The 21877-nt window shown below is 36.2% G+C and overlaps 4 protein-coding genes across 4 annotated transcripts; all 4 read right to left on the minus strand.

Annotated features, from left to right (window-relative positions):
- Positions 1-1401: 1401 nt before the first annotated feature.
- Positions 1402-2499, minus strand: LOC120005867. Its single transcript, XM_038855727.1, has one exon. It carries the CDS (start codon positions 2364-2366, stop codon positions 1755-1757), a length of 612 nt encoding a protein of 203 aa, XP_038711655.1. The 5' UTR covers positions 2367-2499; the 3' UTR covers positions 1402-1754.
- Positions 2500-10262: 7763 nt separating this feature from the next.
- LOC120005862 lies at positions 10263-13867 on the minus strand. The gene is made up of 9 exons (XM_038855723.1): positions 13614-13867; positions 13300-13490; positions 12476-12657; positions 12089-12373; positions 11935-11993; positions 11797-11833; positions 11614-11685; positions 10954-11278; positions 10263-10859 (listed from the first exon to the last, which is right to left on the minus strand). The coding sequence occupies exons 1-9, from the start codon at positions 13735-13737 to the stop codon at positions 10488-10490; spliced, it is 1647 nt and encodes a 548-aa protein (XP_038711651.1). The 5' UTR covers positions 13738-13867; the 3' UTR covers positions 10263-10487.
- A 2613-nt stretch (positions 13868-16480) lies between these two features.
- On the minus strand, positions 16481-18437 carry LOC120005420 (probable flavin-containing monooxygenase 1). Its single transcript, XM_038855045.1, has 5 exons — positions 18000-18437; positions 17690-17927; positions 17408-17583; positions 16947-17305; positions 16481-16832 (listed from the first exon to the last, which is right to left on the minus strand). The coding sequence occupies exons 1-5, from the start codon at positions 18435-18437 to the stop codon at positions 16481-16483; spliced, it is 1563 nt and encodes a 520-aa protein (XP_038710973.1).
- Positions 18438-19914: 1477 nt separating this feature from the next.
- Positions 19915-21867, minus strand: LOC120005421 (probable flavin-containing monooxygenase 1). The gene is made up of 5 exons (XM_038855046.1): positions 21430-21867; positions 21119-21356; positions 20836-21011; positions 20381-20739; positions 19915-20266 (listed from the first exon to the last, which is right to left on the minus strand). Exons 1-5 carry the CDS (start codon positions 21865-21867, stop codon positions 19915-19917), a joined length of 1563 nt encoding a protein of 520 aa, XP_038710974.1.
- Between the last annotated feature and the right edge of the window lie 10 nt (positions 21868-21877).

The raw sequence follows: 21877 nt of genomic DNA on the forward strand, positions 1-21877 counted from the left end.
GGGTTGTATTATGATTAATGACAGATTCATGCATGATATCATTCTATAATTAATTAGTGTCTCCTAGTCCTGACAAAAACCAGACAAATTTTGGCACGGCCGAATTGTATATATGGTGTGGTCCGATTGAAAAAAACAGGTATGGGTCGACATTGGCTTCAGGTGAGTGGCTGCCAGGTGTATGTAATTTATAGTCTCTGATGGAGCCCTAGTTTTTTTGTTGAAAGACCAAGCGTTACCAAAAGAGCCAACAATTATTTTCATTTGACACTAACAAACGGGATATTCTAGTGGATTGGGGGTTATCCCAAGCGCATAGAATTCCCAGCCCACGATTTTAGAGGTGTATCACATCACTATATAAGATTTTGTTTACATTATATCACTCGGTTAGATTATGTATACACTTTAACGGATTTGATTGTCTGTCAATTGTAGAATTTATCCATTATCACTTGGTTAGATTATTTATACACTTCAACGGATTTAATTCTGTCAATTGTAGAAGGAAAATCTCAATTCAGAACAAATATTAGGAAAAAAAAATGGAAAACACTTCTAGACTCTTAAAATTGATTGAGAGTTGAAAGCTACAATTGACAGAAATAGCCACACCCACTATAAGGTATGGTGACATAGTGCGGGATTTGTTGAAATTTCAAATCCAATTAATTATCTTCCCTAATATAAATCCCAAATGGAAATCCATACCTTCCAAAAGACACCTTCTCCATTAAGTAATAATGAACAGTGCCATATATATCATTTTCATTTAACACATTACTATTCCCAATTACGTTATATTAGTCAAGGCCTTCAATCATAAGCAGTAACCAGTTTCATTTTTTTCAAAGGTTTAGGTGACCGAGTCTGGAAAATTAGCTGGACACCACCACACCCATGTCACGTTTTCTGTTTTACCTTAAATTTTTAAGGTTTAGATCCAATTTAATTATCCTATTCCGCTAAATCATAATTAATTTTATAGTCCAAGAGTCCATGTTCTATTCCATTTGAAGCTCCCATGCCGTTCAGGTGCAGATTTTCCTTAAAACACAAGTAATTTTTGAAGAGCAGATGAACCTGTAAAAAAAACAAAAAGAAAGGTTAAATCATAAATAAATAAAACATAACAGCACAGGAAAAAATAAATAAAAAAATACTTGAACCTTCAAGGACAACCAAAGCCAGGCATACGAATCGGAGGAAGGTATACGGATCCTCACACCACAGAGGTAACACACGAATACCACCTCCTACAAACAAACAATACACGAAATACGTCAAAAACAAATTAAACGGTATTCACGACACGACGGAGAATACACAGAACGCAAAAGAGGGGAAGAAGAAATGGAATGATCTCTGAATGAATGAAAAATTGATGAAAAACACAACGTATGGAACAAATTTAAACAAATTATTTTCAATTTTTTCAATTATGTTCAATTTTGAATTTAGTTTGTTTTAGGAGAGTTAGATTAGTGTCCTGAGAGTCTCAAATCCGCCATTAATGGCCGCAAAGGTTCATATATAAGCTGTATACACATAAAAACTAAAAAGAGGTATAATAGCAGTTTTCCATTCGGATTCTGTGTTTCAGCGGACGGAATACTCTAAAACAAGTCCGCGACCGAATCTCACGCTCTGCCAGCCAGATCACCTTTGCTTCGCCGGGATCTGTGCCCTCCGTCGCCGGATCAGTTGAATAAGGATCGACAAAAATAATGGAAGCTTCGTACCGTTGGAGAATTTCAGGAATCTTCGGCTTTCGACATTACTGACAACCTGCTAGGCCTCGGTTGGAAAGCGGAGCGGCGGCGCTGTTGGTGCGAGGACGGACGAATCAGCGCAGCAAGGGCTCTCTTGACCAGATCTCCTTCCACTCCACCAATCCTCACCAGAGAGTTCGTCATCGCCGATCTGCGCGCGTTAAGCCGATTACTCGCCGAAACACTCCCTCCCTGTGAGTTACCACCGAAATTCTTGTGGAGGCTGCACCGGAAAGAGCCAGGGTGCGTCGTAGGAGAACACAAACAGGTCCGTTTGGGAGTACTCTGCCTCTTCACAACCTGATGCGGAGGTTTGGCACCGACTGTGGAGATGGACCGGTTCGGTGACACCGAACGGTCAAGGGAGAACCGTACGGAGGGCGACATGGCGGAATGACCGCACACGTTGACACGTGTCGGAGAAGCAGACCGGTGAAAGAAAGTTGAGGCGCTAGAGGAGAAGCTGGAACTGGAGTAAGCAAAGGCGGAAGACGAAGAGCTTGGAGAGGAGTAGGAGGGGAATCTACCAGATGGGGAGTGAGAACGGAAGGTCGGTCCGGTAGATCTTCTAGAAGAGGTGGATGTTGCCGCCATTGGCGATTCAACTATTGTTGTTACAGTTCAAAGTAGAGCGAGAAAGATGATAGAGAAACAAAAAGGGAAAGAAGAGAATATTTTATTGTATTCCTAATAGCCGGTGTTTGGCTGGTGATTTCGGCAAACCTTGCACCACTCGAGCCATGTATTTATAGGAGTTTCGTGAGAAGGGAGGGCAGCGGAAACGAGTGAGAGATTGCGAGTTTTCGCGATATTTTGTTATTTAGGATATATATTTCCAGCTGTTTCATTCGGATCCCCAGATTTATTTCTTTTCTGTTTACAGCCCTGTTTTGTTTCTACACTTAACTTCTTTTCCCTTTTTCCAAATATTTAGCAAGAAAATACCTGTTTTGTTTCTACGCTTACCTTATTTCCCTTTTTCCCATATATTTAGAAAGAAAATATAAAATAATTTATGAAATAAAAATACACAAAAACTAAAAAATGACTTAAGTTTTTTTTTTTTCTAACACAAAAAACTTTGGTTGGAATGATAAGCTTGATTATGATAACTTTTTACAAATGTGAGAGGTCTCAAGTTAACCTTTCACGTCCATCTGTTTCCAAGTTATTTCCTTACATGAGCCAAGGTTATCCCTATACTGACTTCGACATTCTATATTGTCGCCCAAGGTGAAACGAAGACTATGAGTGAATATAACCATATAATTGATTTGTTTGCAATGAATTAATTATTTTGTTACGAATTATAACCCTACTAATGAGGTTACTTAAAACAGATATATATTGCTAGATATATTTGTATATCCAATAAGGGAGGAAAATAAAAATAATCACACCCCATTTTTACCCAAAAAAAAAACACAAATAAAGGGACTTGGATGCAAAAAGGTGAATTCTTGACCTTGAAATGCTAACCTAGACTAGTGAGTGGACCTCACTAGTTCGGTAAGATTAGCACATCAGTTTTGTGGATCCAACGGTTTTGAAGGAAAAGCTATGGGCAAATAGCAGACAAAGAATTTTTGATCCGTTAATCTGACAGCTTTATGGGAATGCTCAAAAGATGGCCTGCCACGTATACTATTATTGATGATGGCTCACGCTCTTTACATTCCACGTACACACATCTCTTCATTTTTTGTAATTTATAAATCTACCCCTATTTTATGTTTTGCCACCCCAAGAAAAAAATGTGAAGACATGGTGTTGGGTATCGGATTCCATGAATAAATTATAATTTCATTATTAAAGGGGGGATGCACATGGGGATGGGGTAGGGTCATGGATCCTGCTCGTTGCTCTTTAAGATGTACCAAATTGAATAAATTACAAATAATTGTCAATAATGTTTTGCTGTCTCAATTAATTTTTCGTAAGTTGGTTTGGTATGCCAGGATATGACTATGTTTTAAAAATAATAATTTTGGTCCTTAGCATTGTTTGTGTCTTAACCAGACTTTTGTTTTTGGTGTTTTTGGTGACAGAGAACCAACCCAAGAGTCTATTCACCTTGCATGATAAATTCTGTGGACATAATTATATGTCTCAATTCAATTGTAAATATAATCTTAAGCATGTAATCAAACTCGAGTACATTCATCTAATCCATACATATAAAGATCTATCCTATCATCTAGGTTAATCCACGGGAATGTGTCTTAGCTAGATGTTTTTAAGTGAAACCTAATCGAGACTAATGATATTAAAAAATGTATTAACAAAGTCTCCTTGTTGCCACACAGCCACAGTTTGGTAAGGCGGTATGATGTGCGTATTAGTTCACTAAACAAGCGAACAAAAAATGTATTAAAATAACAAAAACAACGGCTCCATTGTTGATTAGCCGCCTTGGTTACTTCACCTTTCTTCTTTTTCTTCCTCCTTCAAGTTTTGAAATTGTTGACTTCTTCTCCAATGTAGTAGCCAAGCTTGGTCAACTACTACTTTCGTTTGTTTTTGCAAATAATTCATTAAATTAAAAAGCATATTTTCTAAATAACCTCAAAGAGTAACTGGGTTTTTCATCATCTCTTTTTTTTATTAAAAAAAATTATTTTGCAATGAGATAAAGTTGAATTTTTTACTTTTGGGTTTCTAGTGATGAGAGGGACAAGTTACTTGCAATAACTTGTGTATTGGAGTAGTGGGTGGCTTATGATTAGATTAGAAGATGAGGATTCAGTCGTTTTCATGCCATTTCTTGCAGTATTTGTTGAATTTTCATTAACTATCCCAACACAAACCCAAAATTATTTATTATTGGTGAGAATCGAAGGTTTATCCTAATTAGTTTGTCAATATTATCTTGTTTGGACTATAATTTCCTCCAAAAAGGTCTTAATTAATTAATGACTCTAGGATAAACACTAGAGGTAACTCTAGTTTGATTGGACTGAACATAAGAGTGTAAACAAGAAGAGTCGAGTTTTAGTTTAATTCTCCAAACCCTAATTCAAATTGTTTAGTTAATTAGGTTTGAAATGGAACTCTAACTCTTCTGGTTTAACCAATGAGCTTGGTTATTTTATTTATTTAATTTTTATAATGAGCTTGGTCACGCCTACTATATCAAATGAGCTCTAAATTAAACTCTATATTAGTTTTTCTGTATATAAACCAAGCAAGAACAAAACTAGTTTACATGTGTACACGTATTAGAAGTGTGTTTAATTTATACATATTGGAGTATTGGCATGTTTTATTATTATATTACGTAAAAATTATGTCATTTATCTTAATCTAAAAAAAAGAGTGAGAATATAAAGTTAATTTCAAAAAGTCTGTATGCCATAATTGGGGAGCCTACTTTCCCTAGCTAACATGATCATTTCACGAATTTGGCGCTTGATTGTTTAATTCGTCAAAACATGTACACGTATGTGTCACAAAATCATTTGATAGTTGGAGATCGCATGGTGGGTGTTTTTTTTATTACATGCGAGGCAGTTGCTAACCTAATTTACGAGTCCGCATAATAACTCGTAAACCACACGTGTTATGCATTCTATATATTACTAGTAAGAATCGAACTCACACATTCCAAAAAAAAAAAACTCTCTCTTAAACAACTAGGTTAATTGTTAATTCCTGACACATGCATGGTAAGTCTTTGAAACGCTTGCATATCTTAGTTGTTAACACGAAAATCCCCTCGACAAAAATTTGTTAGAAAGGACAAACACACCGAAAGCACTTAGTCCTCTTATGTATGGACCAAATTAATCAATATCAATTAATATTATTAATCACCATTTTAATTAATTAATTAATAAAAGGTTGTGCACCAAGACTACCAACATACGCACATGACACGTAGTTCCCATGTCGTTTATTGATAATAAAAAAGTCTTTATGTCTAACGTTTGATTGATTAATTACAAATGTCTTTATATGCAAAGATTCAAACACATTAACAGTGTCGAGCAAATTCATGAATCGCTAAACGTGTCGGGCACACTGATTCGACGATTAATTGTACATATCATATACGTATCCGTCTAAGATTTTGTTTAATTTTACTTTTAATTGTGGTCTCTATCCGCTGAAATTAAAGGTAGATTCCCTATCTCTTTCCTTTCCTTTTCCTAGTCTTAACTGATGAAATTGATATACCAAAACATCAATTTGATTACAATACGCAAAAGAAATAAATTAAATCTTCTATATGTCTCTATTTTTTGTTGATCGTGTTCATATCGTCATATTGAATGATCCTGATCGTTTGTTGAATGTTCATATAATGCATACGGCTCTTGTTGCTAGCTGAGATTTTAGATTAGTAGTTGGTTGGTGATGAATTCATCGAGTTAAAAAGGTTGAATTGACATTTTATGACTTGTCCAATATAATTTTTGAAGAGTGAAACGATTTAAATATCCAAATATTTTTTTCCTTATTAAGGGGATCAAGCAGGTTATTTTTGGATCGTGTAATTCTCCCCCAAAAACACTGGTAAATCGTAGGATATTTAACTTGGAAAATAAAACTTGAATTTCGAGTGTTTAAAAAACAATAGCTAATTAGAGAAGCAGCTAAGGATGCGTGCAAATGAAGCTTCTTTTCATATCTGAATATATTCTAAATAATCTCATCATTAGTGGGTTTTGAAAGAAATCAAAAGATGCCACGGTGACAAACCAACTCATCGATGAAGTGGAAGTTTGATCATGTTAGGGCGCGCAATCATTAGTTCTAGAATCATTGTATATGCTTAATGCTTCCACTAATTAAATTGATTATATATATATATATGATCAATTATATCGTTGTAGTGATGTAACCTAGATGAGGCCATGTGTTCAATTTCAAAAAATAGTCTCTTCACATATGGGAAAGTATGTTTACATCCCGTGATCCTGCATTTTCTCAACCCATGAGCCTACTGCCAGCCGCAGAAAAGAATTGCATGAGGTAGTTGCATTGCATGTGAATCTCTTTTGGTAAATAATTTAGGTCCTAAAGTCAGCGTTTTGTTCTTCTGACTCGTTCGAAACTTTGGAAGATCAACTGTAGCCACCCATATTGAACTTCGTCTCCCTCAAACAATAACTTCCCTAGACAATCATATATGTCAACCTCTCTTTCTCTTTATTTGTGCATGCAGTGTGTATAATTGAAAAATGGTTCATCGTGGGAGAATATTCTTCAATTACATGGAGTCAATAAATACAAGATGCAATGTACAGAATCTTAACACATTTTGCATGTCTATATGTTCTCTACTTTCTGTTGGATGTTAATTAGAAAAATAAAAAAGCAGCATGGCTGCTAATCAAAGTATTCATATTTATTTAACGTTTTGAATCCCCCTAATTAACTATTGACAACTCGTATTAAGAAACTAATTACTCCAATAACTACTCTATTAAAAAATATATATAATTTCAACATAATTCATTCACTTTCAAATGTTCTAGATTAGGCGTCAATTTATGATAAAGTCATTATCAAAATATTTATATACAAAAAAAAACATACTATATTTTTTTACTCAGTTCGTGTAATGACTTGGTCAATTTATATAATTATATATATATATATATATATATATATATGCAACCATTTAAACGAATTAATGGGTATTTAATTGTCCGATTGAAACCTTCAACTCCAACCAATGGGCAAGAGGGGGCCCCAATTTTCTTAATTGTAAAATTAATTGCATCGATTTCAAATTTTAATTTTCAAAATTTGAGTTCAATTATTTCCCAAAAAAGACCACAATCTTGTTTGTTTCTTAAGAAAATCAAAGGCTGTATAGCTGGCTGGCACACTGCCCCTCACTTGCCCCTCTCTCTAGTCTCTCTCGTGGTGCTTAACATTTTGAGACTTTTGAAAAAGTAGTAATAATGATTCACACTTAAATAATATTAAAGGCAGTGGTATTATTCGTCCACGTGGTTTAGAACCCCACAACTTTGGACACTTCTACCGATGATTTTTCAAGGTCAAAGGTCAAAGTCAAGCAACTTCGATTAACCTAATCTTACGACCCTTCTTCAGCCGTGTCTACGGGCTAAGTCCAATTCTTCGCATTTAGATCGGATCAGGATCAGGATCAGGACCAGGACCAGGACCAGTGAGTCGTGACCAGTCTCGAATGAATGCTGGGCCGGTTGTATAGGCAAAGATAGATTTTTGTCATGAGGCCAAGCCCACATTCTCATCCAACATGTTTTGGTCAGCCCAATAAGACTAGCCAAGGTTGATTAAAGAGTGGCCCAAACAACCTTTCCAAACTTAAGCCCACGAAGTACATTAGGACCCGGAACAGTGTAACTAGAAAGAAAAGGCTCCGAGTCCGATTACTTATAATTTTATTCTAGAATAATGAAACGCTATATACCTCTCTGTCATGTATGTGTGTACTGTATAGTATATGACATAAACAATTGTAATTGGAACATAAATGTTGTCAATGTTTATAATATAAAGAATTACATCAAATACACGAAAACCTTTATTTTTTTGGGTAATCGATAATCACATCATACAAGTTTATCAGTTAAACATCTGTAATGAGCCTAAACTCTAGTCATCGGGCCTGCACGCACAAAAACTGTTCATCTGATGACTGTGTAAGTTGGGTTGAAGCTCAGTGTGTATCCATGAAAATATTACTCAGTGTCAATCAAACTCATGATCTATGGGATTCATACGTTGTAGCCAAGAGAAATAACTCAAAGCCTTACTTAACAAAACAGGAAAAAAAAAAAAAATACTCAAAAACGTTATTGGACGTTGCTACCCCATATTAAATAACATAACTTATTACATTCACTAACGTCTGATGATCACCTATTAAAGAAAAATTTTTTTTTTTTTAAAATTTTTGTTGCTTTTTTTTTTTTTTTTTCCTTCTAGTAAAACAGTTTATTCTTCTTCTTGTTCTGTTCATTGATAAGAAATCAGGTTCATAAAACTGTTAATAATAGAAGAAGAAAAAAATGACTAAAAATCTCCAGTCTCGTGGAGAAGAACCAATTTTATTAATGGAGGAGAAATCCAAAAACAATGAGAGAAATTGAACATTCAATTCAACAAAAAGTATCAAAGGTACCCCCAATAACCCATACAAGGCAAAAAAAACAATTAAAAAAAGGGTACACAATGAATTATAACCCTAATTTCCCCTCTTTCTATATATGTGTGTGTGTATATATATATATATATATATATATATATATATATATATAATATATATATATATATATATATATATATATATGCATATCACTGCAAAATATGTAACGTTTGATCAAGAGGACTGTAATAGCCCCAGCTCCATTATTGCCATTCATCAAGCAAAACCTGCTGGGCTGGGGCTGGAAATCCCTCCTCCTCTTCCTCCTCTTCTGTTTATCATGATTTGATGGTTTGACAATTTGAAGCAAAACCTTCTTGATCATGCCCATTTCCCATTCATTTGGCGAGACACGAGCCGGGGTTCGATTGGGGTTCCTGTGGATGCTGCACCTGAAGGAGCCTGGGTGTCTTGAGGGTGAACACAGGCATGTCCTGGCATGTGTTTGGGGCCTTGAAATGCTGTTATTAGTAAAAGAAACTCCAGAGGCCATAAAGGAAGAATCTGCTTGTTTTGAGACACTGTCATTGTGTGTGTTTTTATTTATAGCTTGATTTGGCTTTGTAAGTACATAAAAGCCCTTCCTTTTGTAAAGTATTTACGACTTAACTTGGTGGGTATATAGGGTATAACCGTATAAGATGATCTATAATTGGAAATACATATATGTTACATTACCATTTTACTCGTCATTATTGTGCCTGGTAATAAATTTTGAGGGGCTAAACTGTCTTTGTATCTTTGGTCATTATCCTTCCACTTGCTGGAAAGGACAGTTTTTTTTTTGCCCTTTTTAATAAGAGGGAAGGCTCCCAAGATTTTCCTTTGCGCGTTAATTCAGTACAAGTATATCAATTAGGCAACTCCAAAAGGGATTGGAGTGTCTGGTTTTTGGTATTTCATGTAAAGTGAGGGGTCTTAAATTCGAAATCTCTCGCCAACACTCTAAGGCCACACCTCCTATAAAATAGCAATAATTTATCATGCTCTCGTATAGAAAACAGCAAAATAATTTTGGTATTCCATGTAAACCTGTGGGTCTTAGAATCGAACGTTTTGCCAATATCTTGAAGTCACACTTCCTAGTAAATACTAATGGCTTATCCTGATCTCGTACAGGAACCTACAATTTATCTTGATCCCATATAGGAAACTCCTTAGGGTGATCTTTCATTTTACATTCACTAAAAGATTTAAAAGTGGGTTTAGTTTTTCTCTGCTATGATCAAACCAGCTTCCTCTAATGTTGATTGATGAGAAAGATTAGTTTTACCGGCTACACCATCTGATTCTGTTCCTTTCAGCAATGCTTGTTGCTAGTAAATTAGCCCAAGAAGCCTGAACATTTAACATCCTGCAGATGAATCTTAAAAAGTCCCAATGACTGCAAACCGCATTCCACTTCAATATCCATAATCGTAAAAGTAGGCATATAAAGAAGCTACTGTACGTACTGTCATTGATTATCATACAATCTACGACGACAGCACTGGCTAAGCTAATAACGAACAATCTAAGAATACAGTATACAAGGAAATGAATAGCCTAGCGATTTCCCCAAGAGATCGTTACGCGCCCTTGTCTTCCTCTTCCATGGCTCTTGCATTTAACCGTTTAGTATACACGCGATGCCTTCGCTCTCGAGCATAGATTACCCAGAAGATCAATGACAGCATCACAGAAGCAGCTACTAGTACTAAACCAACGTATACCCATTCCGTGTATCGTCGCATTCCAGGACAGTAATCTCTGCTGATGTCTGTGAATGCCTGCCGCACAAATGTGCAGTCTTCCAGGTCGACCAAGAATGGACCATAACGATACAGACCATAGCTCACATTTACTGCAGCTGTCATCTGGCTGTAGAAGGAGGGGGTCAATCGGCCAGGTGTGCTACAAATCCCCGATCCTGAAACCTGGCAAACATAACCCTTCCAGGCCTGTATAACACAGAAAATTAGAACATAGAAGTAGAACTACTTGTGCAGAAGTTAAGCTACTCCATGCAAATGCATTGGCTTCATGCATATTTACCTCGGTTGCATTGTCTAGTCCCACTTCACCAGGTGCACAATGTCGATTGGTAAGATCAGAATTGAACGGATTGCAGAGAGTAGGCATCCGAGGACCAGATTGATTGAAATACACTGGTCCAGCCTGGGGTGGGAAATTCACATTGGTGACATTGGTTATGATGGTGTCAACCACATTGACAAGGTTGTATGTTACATCCTTGGTTCGGATTAAGGTTTCTTGGGCAGTAGCGTTATCCACACATGGAAGGATATCATCTAAAGCTGTGTGCAAAGTGGGGTTTTGGAGCCACTCATCCATTGCAAGACAAGTATCAGCAACCACACTGCATATTCATGAAGATACCGAAAACGGCATTGGTTAACACAAATTAAACATACATACCATAGAAATGTAAATATATCCCTCTGGGCGAAGATAGAGAGGAAGAGAGAAACAAAAGACATCTACATGCTTAGTTGAAAGACGGCGAAGTTAAAAGCTTTGCATAATTTTCTTTCGATGTTATAAATCAGATCCAATAAAAATGCGGAAAATATCTTCACTATATGCTCCAATACACAGTCTCATCACAAGTCCACTAGCTAAAAGAGGAAAATAAGAAAAATGGATGCATATCACAGATCTCCAAAATCAAGATCTGATCTCCAAAAAACTTACTTGTGGAGAAGCAGAAATACACCACATAGTATAAATGTGCCTGCAACTAGGATCCACCCGACTATCACCAGACTGTTTCATCAATCAAGCAAGAGTAGAGCAAAGGTCAGAGAAAAGCTTAAAATCTAAACAAGATTGTGAATTAACAAACATGATTATGACCTAAAAATTCATGTCACTTACATATAAACCAGAGTCTGCAATCCAAGAATGGAGAATACTACAGCCATAAATGAAAAGGGTAACATTAAAATTCCTGCATTTTTATACAAAATATATCCAACATCCACCACCTAAAGCTCAAGATGGCAAGGCACTTACAAAATCCAACAAATGCCAAAACAAGCATTATACCAGCAAGAATAATAAGGGAGAGTCTTCTGCAGATGCAAAACAATAGATATTAATATAAAGTACAAGTAATTATAGCAAAGCAACATAAGCACGGAAAAAAGTTGTAAGAGCTTCTAATTACATGTAGTCCAAGACATCTTGAATTCTTTTAGAGTTCTTCTGGGCTTTATCATCTAGAGTCGAAGCAGAAGATTTTATCTTTGTTTGCACAGTGTCAATTTCATTCTGGATATTGGCTGGCAAAAACATTGCATCCACACCAATCTTCTTAGCCATGGCAAGATAATCTGACACATTCCTGAGTTTGTAGACAGTATCATCCGCCTGATTCACGACATAGTCTAGTGTCTTTGAAGTATTATGGTGAAACTTTGCTTGACCAGTGTAGAGAACGACACATCCAGCACTAAAGTTGTGAAAAAAAAAATATTGAGTCTCAGCAAACCATTACTATGGACAAACACAACTACACAATTAATCAAAGAAGAGAGAAGAGAAAAAAACTTACATTGCAGCAACGGTGAACACTATGAGGAAAATAAGGGAGAGAGCGTAGCATGTTCGAGAATAGCCATAAGGCTCCCTTGGACAACAGCAATGGTGTAGACAAACAATGAACAAGACCAGCCCAAAGAGCACAAACCAGATTCCAGCAATAACAAAGAAGGGTGCAGCAGTAAAACCCACAGACTGCAATGTAAAAGGTAATGATCAGACAAAGGGAAAAGTCATCAATTGATCCAAACAAGATGCCATACACGTCTCACAACAACAAATATATTCTAAATATAACAAATTGAGAAACGGAGAAGGCTCTAAATACAATACAACAGCCAATTCTCAAGAGAGTTAATGATTTAATGCAACAACTTCACAAGCCATTTTCAAACATGATAATGATTGAAGGCAACAACTTCACATAGATCGCCACACATAGCCAAGGTAAGATAATCAAGTCAAGCTGCAGTTAAAGAAATCAGAACCCATAGTACTATTGTCTATTTATTTAAGAACTAAAATGAGAGAATGTGCCATTATTAAGTTTAAAGCAACTAACTTTGACATTACATAATATGCGTAACAATCACAAAGAATTTACAAACAAACCCCAGAATCTCAACCAATTTCAGAACAATCAAAACCCAAGACAAACTTTCGTGGACAAATAACTATAAAAACTAGCATTTATTAATTCTAAAATCTAAAACCACGTCATCAATAAAAAACAAAGGCCATTAATGACAGCCAAAAATAGGAGAAAAGAAAGAGGAAAAGAAGAAGAAGAAAACCCAGATCAGAGAATTCCTCCGAATAGGCTACAGAGATACTCACCGCCCAATAATGTTCATTGCTGATGTTCCAGCCACCAGTGTAGTGCTTAAAGTCATTTAATGGATCTTTCCGGTCTGTTCTCTTCTCTGCCAGTATCAGAGAGGAGTTATCAGCATTTCCATCAGCAAGAAGATGCCTCCTTGTCTCCCATGGAACCACTATTCGATACCCGCTCCGGTAACCAAAAAGCACTAGACCCACAAGTATTATACAACCCAGAAACAACAAAGATTTAAGTTATACAAACAACATTAAAAGCGAACCAAAACAATAAACAATAACTCGTCCTTCAAAAAGTTACCAACTTGAAATACCTGGATGCCGAGTATGAAGATCAGTAAAGGCAGTGGTGGGTATTGAAGAAGCTAAGAGAAACAGAGTGGGTACCAGAAGGACAATGAAGAATGGTGGGTTTGATTTCTTACATAGCCATGACATGATTGCTTATCTCTGTTTTTCTCTCTCTTAATTCTGGTTTTTCAAGGGAGACAGGAAACTAAATTTAGAGCACTAAGAGAGAGAGAGATTAGGTGAAGCGAACATGACGGTTTTGGGAAGGAAGAAAAGGACTCTGCTTTTCTTTTTGTTTGTGTTTTATTTTTACTTCGTCGGCAATTCATTTATTGACGTAATTGCCCCTTACTCACTTTTGTCACAAAATTCACAATGAAGCCTTCTTTGCTTTTCTTTTTCCTTTTTGTTAAAACTTCTTATTATACAAATAAATATTGACATTGCAAAAAGAAAACTTTCCATTTGTATAAGAAGTTTATTGAATGAGGATTTGGGTTTCTTAACTTTTTCTAAGCATGGTTTGAACCTTCAAGAAAGATAGGAAATAAATGATAAAACTTGACCATTATTCATAGCATCATTGTCATTAAATTAACAAACACATATTCTAGCACTTAAGCGAGGGTGGTTTATGGTGGCTTCATCTTTATTTTGTGAAATAATTAATATCTTCTAGTTGACAACTCGACTCTCCAAATATTTATCATGAAATAAATGAATTGGCTGACAATAAATCATTCTAGTTACACAACTTGACTCTCCAAATTATCATTTTATGATTTCTCTCAAGATATTTTTTGGTAATTGAGAATGACATAATACAAATTTGTCTTTTGAATATTCGATATGAGATTAACCTCAAGTCATCAACCCCGTGCAATGCACAACTACTTTGATTGAAAGAATAATAGCATTTAACAAGAATGCAATTCAATGGGAAATTATATTTCGAAAAGGTGATAGAGAATAATATTGTAATTGTGATGAATGTTTCTCAAAATATTGATAGTACACATATTCGGCAAATTGATCATTGTAATAACTAAGAATGACATTATATAAATTTATATTTTGAACATTTGATATGAATCTAAATTCAGGTCATCAAACTCTCGCGACTCGACCCACTATAACTATGACTGAAAGAATAATATTTAGTTAGGATGCAATTTGAAGGGAAAATAAATATTTCGGAAAGGCATTCAAGGACAATATTGTAATTGTGTTTGATATTCCTAAAAAATAGTAGTACACATGTCGGAAAGTACCGTTGTGATGAGGAGATTTTTGTAAATTCAAGCTTGAATGAATAGAAGTAGACAAACGACAGACGGACAGATGTAGCCGCGTCTACAAAAGATCTTGATGGTTAGTGAAGAACGTGTCAGGCTATGATGTTCAATTTTATCTTTTTTAAATATGTTTTTCCATTAAATTTATTTTTTTTTGTTTGTTTTGGTCCCAGTCTGTCAAATCAAAATTATAAAGATAATCCCACCACTTATTGCTGTATTTGAGTCAGTAAGTATTATTATTATTCTTTGGAATTTGAAATTGGAATGCAATTCTGGACCCAATGATGCCAAGTGTGACATTTGTGCTGAGTGGTGACATTAACAATTGTCTCTGTGTCTTGGTTGCACTTGAAACTAATAATTTCGGTGCTTAGGAGTTGCCGGTTGGTGAATTTATTTATCATTCAATTTGTATGAATTCGGTAAATTTTGAGTAATATTTTTAACAACACATATTGAGTTTTGACTCAATTTACCTTGTCATCAAATGAAAAATCTATATGCACTTAGATCTGACGACAAAGTTGAGACTCAGTTTGACGTTTTTTGTTTAGCATTTGATTTGGTTTTTGTTTGATGCATAATATAAATAAATTCATACACTCATTATATAACTAATTTATTTTTTTTAAAAAAAAATTACAATTGCCAACCAACATCTAGACTAGCTGGAATGTTGGAGAGGCACCGGGAGGGAGTTGAACTTTCAAGGGAAATATTAAATAAATATTTGAAGTATTATATTATGTATAATAACAAATGTAATAATGAATATAAAACTAATGAAGCGAGAGAGAACAAATGGACCCAGAGAACCCAAGCCCATTTGTATTTTGTTCAAAGCCTGCCATGTGTGTGAACTCAACTCTGAAGCCCATATGCGAAGCCAAAGATGTGATTTAAAGAAAAAAAAAAAGAAAAGAAAAAAAAAAGAAGAAAGAGTAGAAAAATAGTACTAGTATTTTTAGTCACATATCGTCCTCTATGTAGATGTAGAGCTCTCCTTCTCGTGAATCTCGTACCAGCAATCATACCTTGTCTTTCTCAGTCTCGGGTAACTTGGCGTTCTGTTCTTGTGTTTATTGTTGCCTGTTCTCTTCCTTATTCATACCGCAACCAGTGTTTTTCCCTTTGAAATTCTTGTTGTTTGCGTGTTTTGCTTTTTAGATTGGAAGGTGACAGGTGTTGATTTATGTGTGCGATTGAGACGTTGTGGTAAATTTTTTTAACTTTGGAATGGGAATCTATTATGAACCTTGAGATTAGGGTTTTAGCTTCTGCTAATTAAAGGATGTACGTAAATGTTTGTCCAGGTTTATGAAGAAAAACTCTAATTAATTAACAAAATTATTTTAGAAATGATGTGATTGTCTCATATAATCTGGACTACTATTCCATTGGTCCAACACACTAATATTGGGCCCAGTCATGTAAACAAAATCTAAATCTAATTTCAACAGGCCCTTCATCAAGAGCCCATTGAGAAAATTGAATCCAATGCCAAATGGGCGGACACAACATACACACACACAATTTATTGACTTTCAAAGCTTCCATATTCAATTATTCATATGTTGTTGTAGCTTAGACATCTAAGGAGCAGCGAGTCCCGCATAATCTGTTGGTGCATATGGTACAAACAAGTCTGTGAAAAATCCTTTTTTTCTTCTGGGTTCACATCCCATGTCCTTGCACAGTTGATCATTATACCATATGTAGGTGTTGCTGATACATGATCTCTTGAAATACTTTCCTGCAACTCTTTTGATGTGAGTTTCCCATATTTTCACATCTTTCTCCATGTCTTTTATGGAAGGCAATTCAAACTTGCTGTCAAGGAGTTGTGCTAGCCATTGGCATCTGATTTCAAACATTCCCAAATTTGACATACTCTCTGAATATCCTATTACAGCCAGTCGTGGAATCCGCGGATGAATCACTTGTCTGCAATGATGTTTGTTACATTTGATACATATTGCCATTCCTTGAAAGAAATTCATTTCAATGGAGATGAGTGGGAAAGAAAGTAAGTATAGTTAATAGTTTAGTGTATAATACCTGTAGAGGGGAAATGTAGAAGTGGATGAAGGGTCCAACAGATTTTTCAAGAACGCAGATTCAAAGATGTTCTTGAGCTTTTCATCACCTTTGTATCCTGTCGCGAAAATCACGACATCAGTTTCTAATGGCCGAGCTTCTCCATTGACAACCAAACCTTCTTGACAGAAACTAAAGCTTTGAGCTCTCTTCAGAATGATGCCTCCTTCTTCCACTTTCTCGTAGAATTTCTTTGGCAGCATTCCAACTTGACATGAATAGATAGTGTCCAGAAAACTGTTTTTAGGTATCATTCCATACTTCTTGAGTGGAAACTTCCATTGAAGATAGCTCTCGATAAGCTTTGAAATTCCCCACCTCTGATTATCGATTCATTGGTACCAGAAAAAAGTCAATATTTGTTCATTGCCACAAAAGATATGCAAATACATGGATTAAGATGAGTTTTTTTTTTTTTTTACCAATGGTGAAAGCAAGGTTGCCAAAAAGCTGAGCAAAAATGTCTCCCCGGGCTTATGAACCATCAACTCAGCAAAGCGATTGAAGAATAAGAAACCAATAGCAAGTGCACTCAGAGGGTTATCAGGAAGAAACCAATGAGCAGTCCTTTGAATCATGGTGCAAGGGTATTCGACACCTGAATTTCGATGGCACGTCAGTCAGGCATATTAGAAATCTGCTTCAAATGACTTTTGAGCTCATTTTATGAATGCCTAACAGAATGTGAGTTAAAATTATCTAACCATTTGCATTTGCGCATTCTGTCCCTATATCAACTGCGGATTTATGGGAACCAATGATAGCAACTCTTTTTTTCTTGATCAAATTTTCAGCACTTATTCTGTCCATCTTAGCGTAATCCATGGAATGCAGTACCTTGCCATTAAAGACTTCCGGCCCTTGATTCGGAGGAAACTCCGGTACGTTTGGAAGACCGCTGAATTGTCCAATGCATAGGATTACAAATTCAGCTTGGTACACCTACCCAAAATATGATCATTAGCTTATACTTAATATTTATGGAAAAAAAACAAACCAAACGATTGAAAATACCTCAATAGTGCAAGTTTTGGTGTTTTGAACACTAATATGCCACCTTCCTTTGGAGCCAAAAGGCTTTCCTGCTCCACCCCATAGTCCCCATGATTCAATCTCTTCACAAGACTCGCCAACATAGTCTATACCATTGACTCTGGAGTTGAATCTTATGCGAGGCAAGACATCAAAATGTTTTGCATAAGATTCAAGATACTCCATCACTTGTGAGTGCTTCGGAAAGGTTTCCGTTACTGATGAAGGCCATGGGAAATCAGAGAATTGGTAAGTTTCTTTGTTGTTCTGTAGTTTTGTGGACTCTATAGTATGAAGCCAAACTCCTCCAATTCTTTCTTCAGCTTCGAATACGATAGGATTGAAACCTTTTTTAATAGCGTATTTACAGGCCAGAAGACCACTTATCCCTGCTCCAATGATCACCACTTGCTTCTCCATTGATTCACACCACAAGTATGGAGCTCAGGCTATGTTAAATCAATTCTACAAGGAGGTCTACAAAAATCCATACAAGTTTGCCACCACTACAACAGAATTTGCTTATATATAGACACATAAAAATCGTAGGTAAAGATTTTACCCACGGTTGGCCTTCCGCTGCTAAAGCAAGCATCAGAAGATCTTTACTCGTGGTTTTCACGACCGCGGGTAATTATTCAACGCTAGCAGGTGTACACAGAACAATACCTATGCTTACATAACCGCAAGTAAATATCACCCAAGTTTTTGAAACCATGGCTAAAGATAATAAGTGACCCTCTCGCGTTTTTGAAATCGCGGCTAAAGATAATAAAAGATCGCATAAACTGTCTTCTATTGCCTCGGTTTTTAAACTATACATGCGCTTTTTGAGCACAAGACCGCGGTAATTATTCAACACCCGTAGATGTACGCAGAACAATACCTACGCTTAGATAATTGCAAGTAAATATCAGTTGCATTTTTGAAAACACGGCTAAAGATAATAAGTGATCGCATAAACTGTCTTCTATTGTCGTGGTTTTTAAATTATACATGCGCTTTTTGAGAGCATGACATTAGTAAAATCAAGGTTTTGAAAAATCGGACCTGACCTAGTCCGGTCTGTGTCCTAGAACCGGCCATGAGAGAACCGATGTCACTTGCATTAAATCGACTGATTCAACCCTCCAGTCTATTTATGTCTACAATTTTTGAATATTGATCTTGGTATGACTAGAATCCACAACCTCCCAGTAAAACACTCCAACCACTAAGCACCAAGACTTTTTTTGTTAATCTAAAACATTAATTTGTATATGGTATTTTAGTCTTGTCTGCTTAAACTAAAACATTAATTGAATATATGGTATTTTATTTTCTAATTAGAGGTTGCTGGGTCTGGTTAATTGTAGGGAACGGTTTATGGCATTTGTAAGTACATATGTAAACCTGTTTTGATGACAATGGGAGGAGAAGTGATAGCAATGCCCGTAGTGGTGATGTGTGAACTCAATTCTCAAGCCCATGCGCGAAGTCGAAGATGTGATTGACCAAAATGGGCAGTTTTTGTCCGAATGATTAAATTTGTACTAATTAAAGTTTCGATGATCAAATTGACATAATTTGATGGTCAAGGACCAAATTAGAACACATGCCATCTTTCCGTCACAAGTTCTATTAACTCATATTTTCAAATAATCGTATAGCGGAATTACAATAATAAGTTTTGCAAACAAAACATAATTGGGTCTATTCAATTGGTCCAGCACACTAATATTGGGCCGAATCATGTAAACAAAATTGTAAGCTAATTTCAATAGGCCCTTCATTGAGAGCCCATTGAGAAAATTGAATCCAATGCCAAATGGGCCTGACCCAACATACACACAATTTATTGACTTTCAAAGGTTCCATATTCAATTATTCATATGTTGGTTGTAGCTTAGACATCTAACTAAGGAGCAGTGAGTCCTGCATAATCTGCTGGTGCATATGGTACAAACAAGTCTCTGAAAAATCCTTTTTTTCTTCTGGGTTCACATCCCATGTCCTTGCACAGCTGATCATTATACCATATACGGGTGTTGCTGATACATGATCTCTTGAAATACTTACCTGCAACTCTTTTGATGTGAGTTTCCCATATTTTCACATCTTTCTCCATGTCTCTTATGGAAGGCAATTCAAACTTGCTGTCAAGGAGTTGTGCTAGCCATTGACATCTGATTTCAAAGATTCCCAAATTTGACAAACTCTCTGAATATCCTATTACAGCCAGTCGTGGAATCCGTGGATGAATCACTTGTCTGCAATGATGTTTGTTACATTTGATACATATTGTCATTCCTTAAAAGAAATTCATTTCAACGGAGATGAGTAGGAAAGAAAGTAACTATAGTTAATAGTTTGGTGTATAATACCTGTAGAGGGGAAATGTAGAAGTGGATGAAGGGTCCAACAGATTTTTCAAGAATGCAGATTCAAAGATGTTCTTGAGCTTTTCGTCACCTTTGTATCCTGTCGCGAAAATCACAACATCAGTTTCTAATGGCCGAGCTTCTCCATCGACAACCAAACCTTCTTGACAGAAACTAAAGCTTTGAGCTCTCTTCAGAATGATGCCTCCTTCTTCCACTTTCTCGTAGAATTTCTTCGGCAGCATTCCAACTTGACATGAATAGATAGTGTCCAGAAAACTGTGTTTAGGTATCATTCCATACTTCTTGAGTGGAAACTTCCATCGAAGATAGCTCTCAATAAGCTTTGAAATTCCCCACCTCTGATTATCAATTCATTGGCATCAGAAAAAAGTCAATATTTGCTCATTGCAACAAAAGATATGCAAATACATGGGTTAAGATGACTTTTTTTTTACCAGTGGTGAAAGCAAGGTTGCCAAAAAGTTGAGCAAAAATGTCTCCCCGGGCTTATGAACCATCAGCTCAGCAAAGCGATTAAAGAATAAGAAACCAAGAGCCAGTGCACTCAAAGGGCTATCAGGAAGGAACCAATGAGCAGTCCTTTGAATCATGGTGCAAGGGTATTCGACACCTGAATTTCGATGGCACGTCAGTCAGGCAGATTAGAAATCTGCTTCAAATGACTTTTGAGCTCATTTTATGAATGCCTAACAGAATGTGAGTTAAAAATTATCTAACCATTTGCATTTGCGCATTCTGTCCCTATATCAACTGCAGATTTATGGGAACCAATGATAGCAACTCTTTTTTTCTTGATCAAATTTTCAGCACTTATGTTGTCCATCGCAGCGTAATCCATGGAATGCAGTACCTTGCCATTAAAGACTTCCGGCCCTTGATTCGGAGGAAACTCCGGTACATTTGGAAGACCGCTGAATTGTCCGATGCATAGGATTACAAATTCAGCTTGGTACACCTACCCAAAAATATGATCATTAGCTTATACTTAATATTTATGGAAAAAAAACAAACCAGACGATTGAAAATACCTCAGTAGCGCAAGTTTTGGTGTTTTGAACACTAATATGCCACCTTCCTTTGGAGCCAAAAGGCTTTCCTGCTCCACCCCATAGTCCCCATGATTCAATCTCTTCACAAGACTCTCCAACATAGTCTATACCATTGACTCTGGAGTTGAATCTTATGCGAGGCAAGACATCAAAATGTTTTGCATAAGATTCAAGATACTCCATCACTTGTGAGTGCTTCGGAAAAGTTTCGGTTACTGATGAAGGCCATGGGAAATCAGAGAATTGGTAAGTTTCTTTGCTGTTCTGAAGTTTTGTGGACTCTATAGTATGAAGCCAAACTCCTCCAATTCTTTCTTCAGCTTCGAATACAATAGGATTGAAACCTTTTTCAATAGCGTATTTACAGGCCAGAAGACCACTTATTCCTGCTCCAATGATCACCACTTGCTTCTCCATTGATTCACAC

The sequence above is a fragment of the Tripterygium wilfordii genome, chromosome 9, assembly GCF_013401445.1.
Source record: "Tripterygium wilfordii isolate XIE 37 chromosome 9, ASM1340144v1, whole genome shotgun sequence".
In the NCBI taxonomy this organism is placed as follows: domain Eukaryota; kingdom Viridiplantae; phylum Streptophyta; class Magnoliopsida; order Celastrales; family Celastraceae; genus Tripterygium; species Tripterygium wilfordii.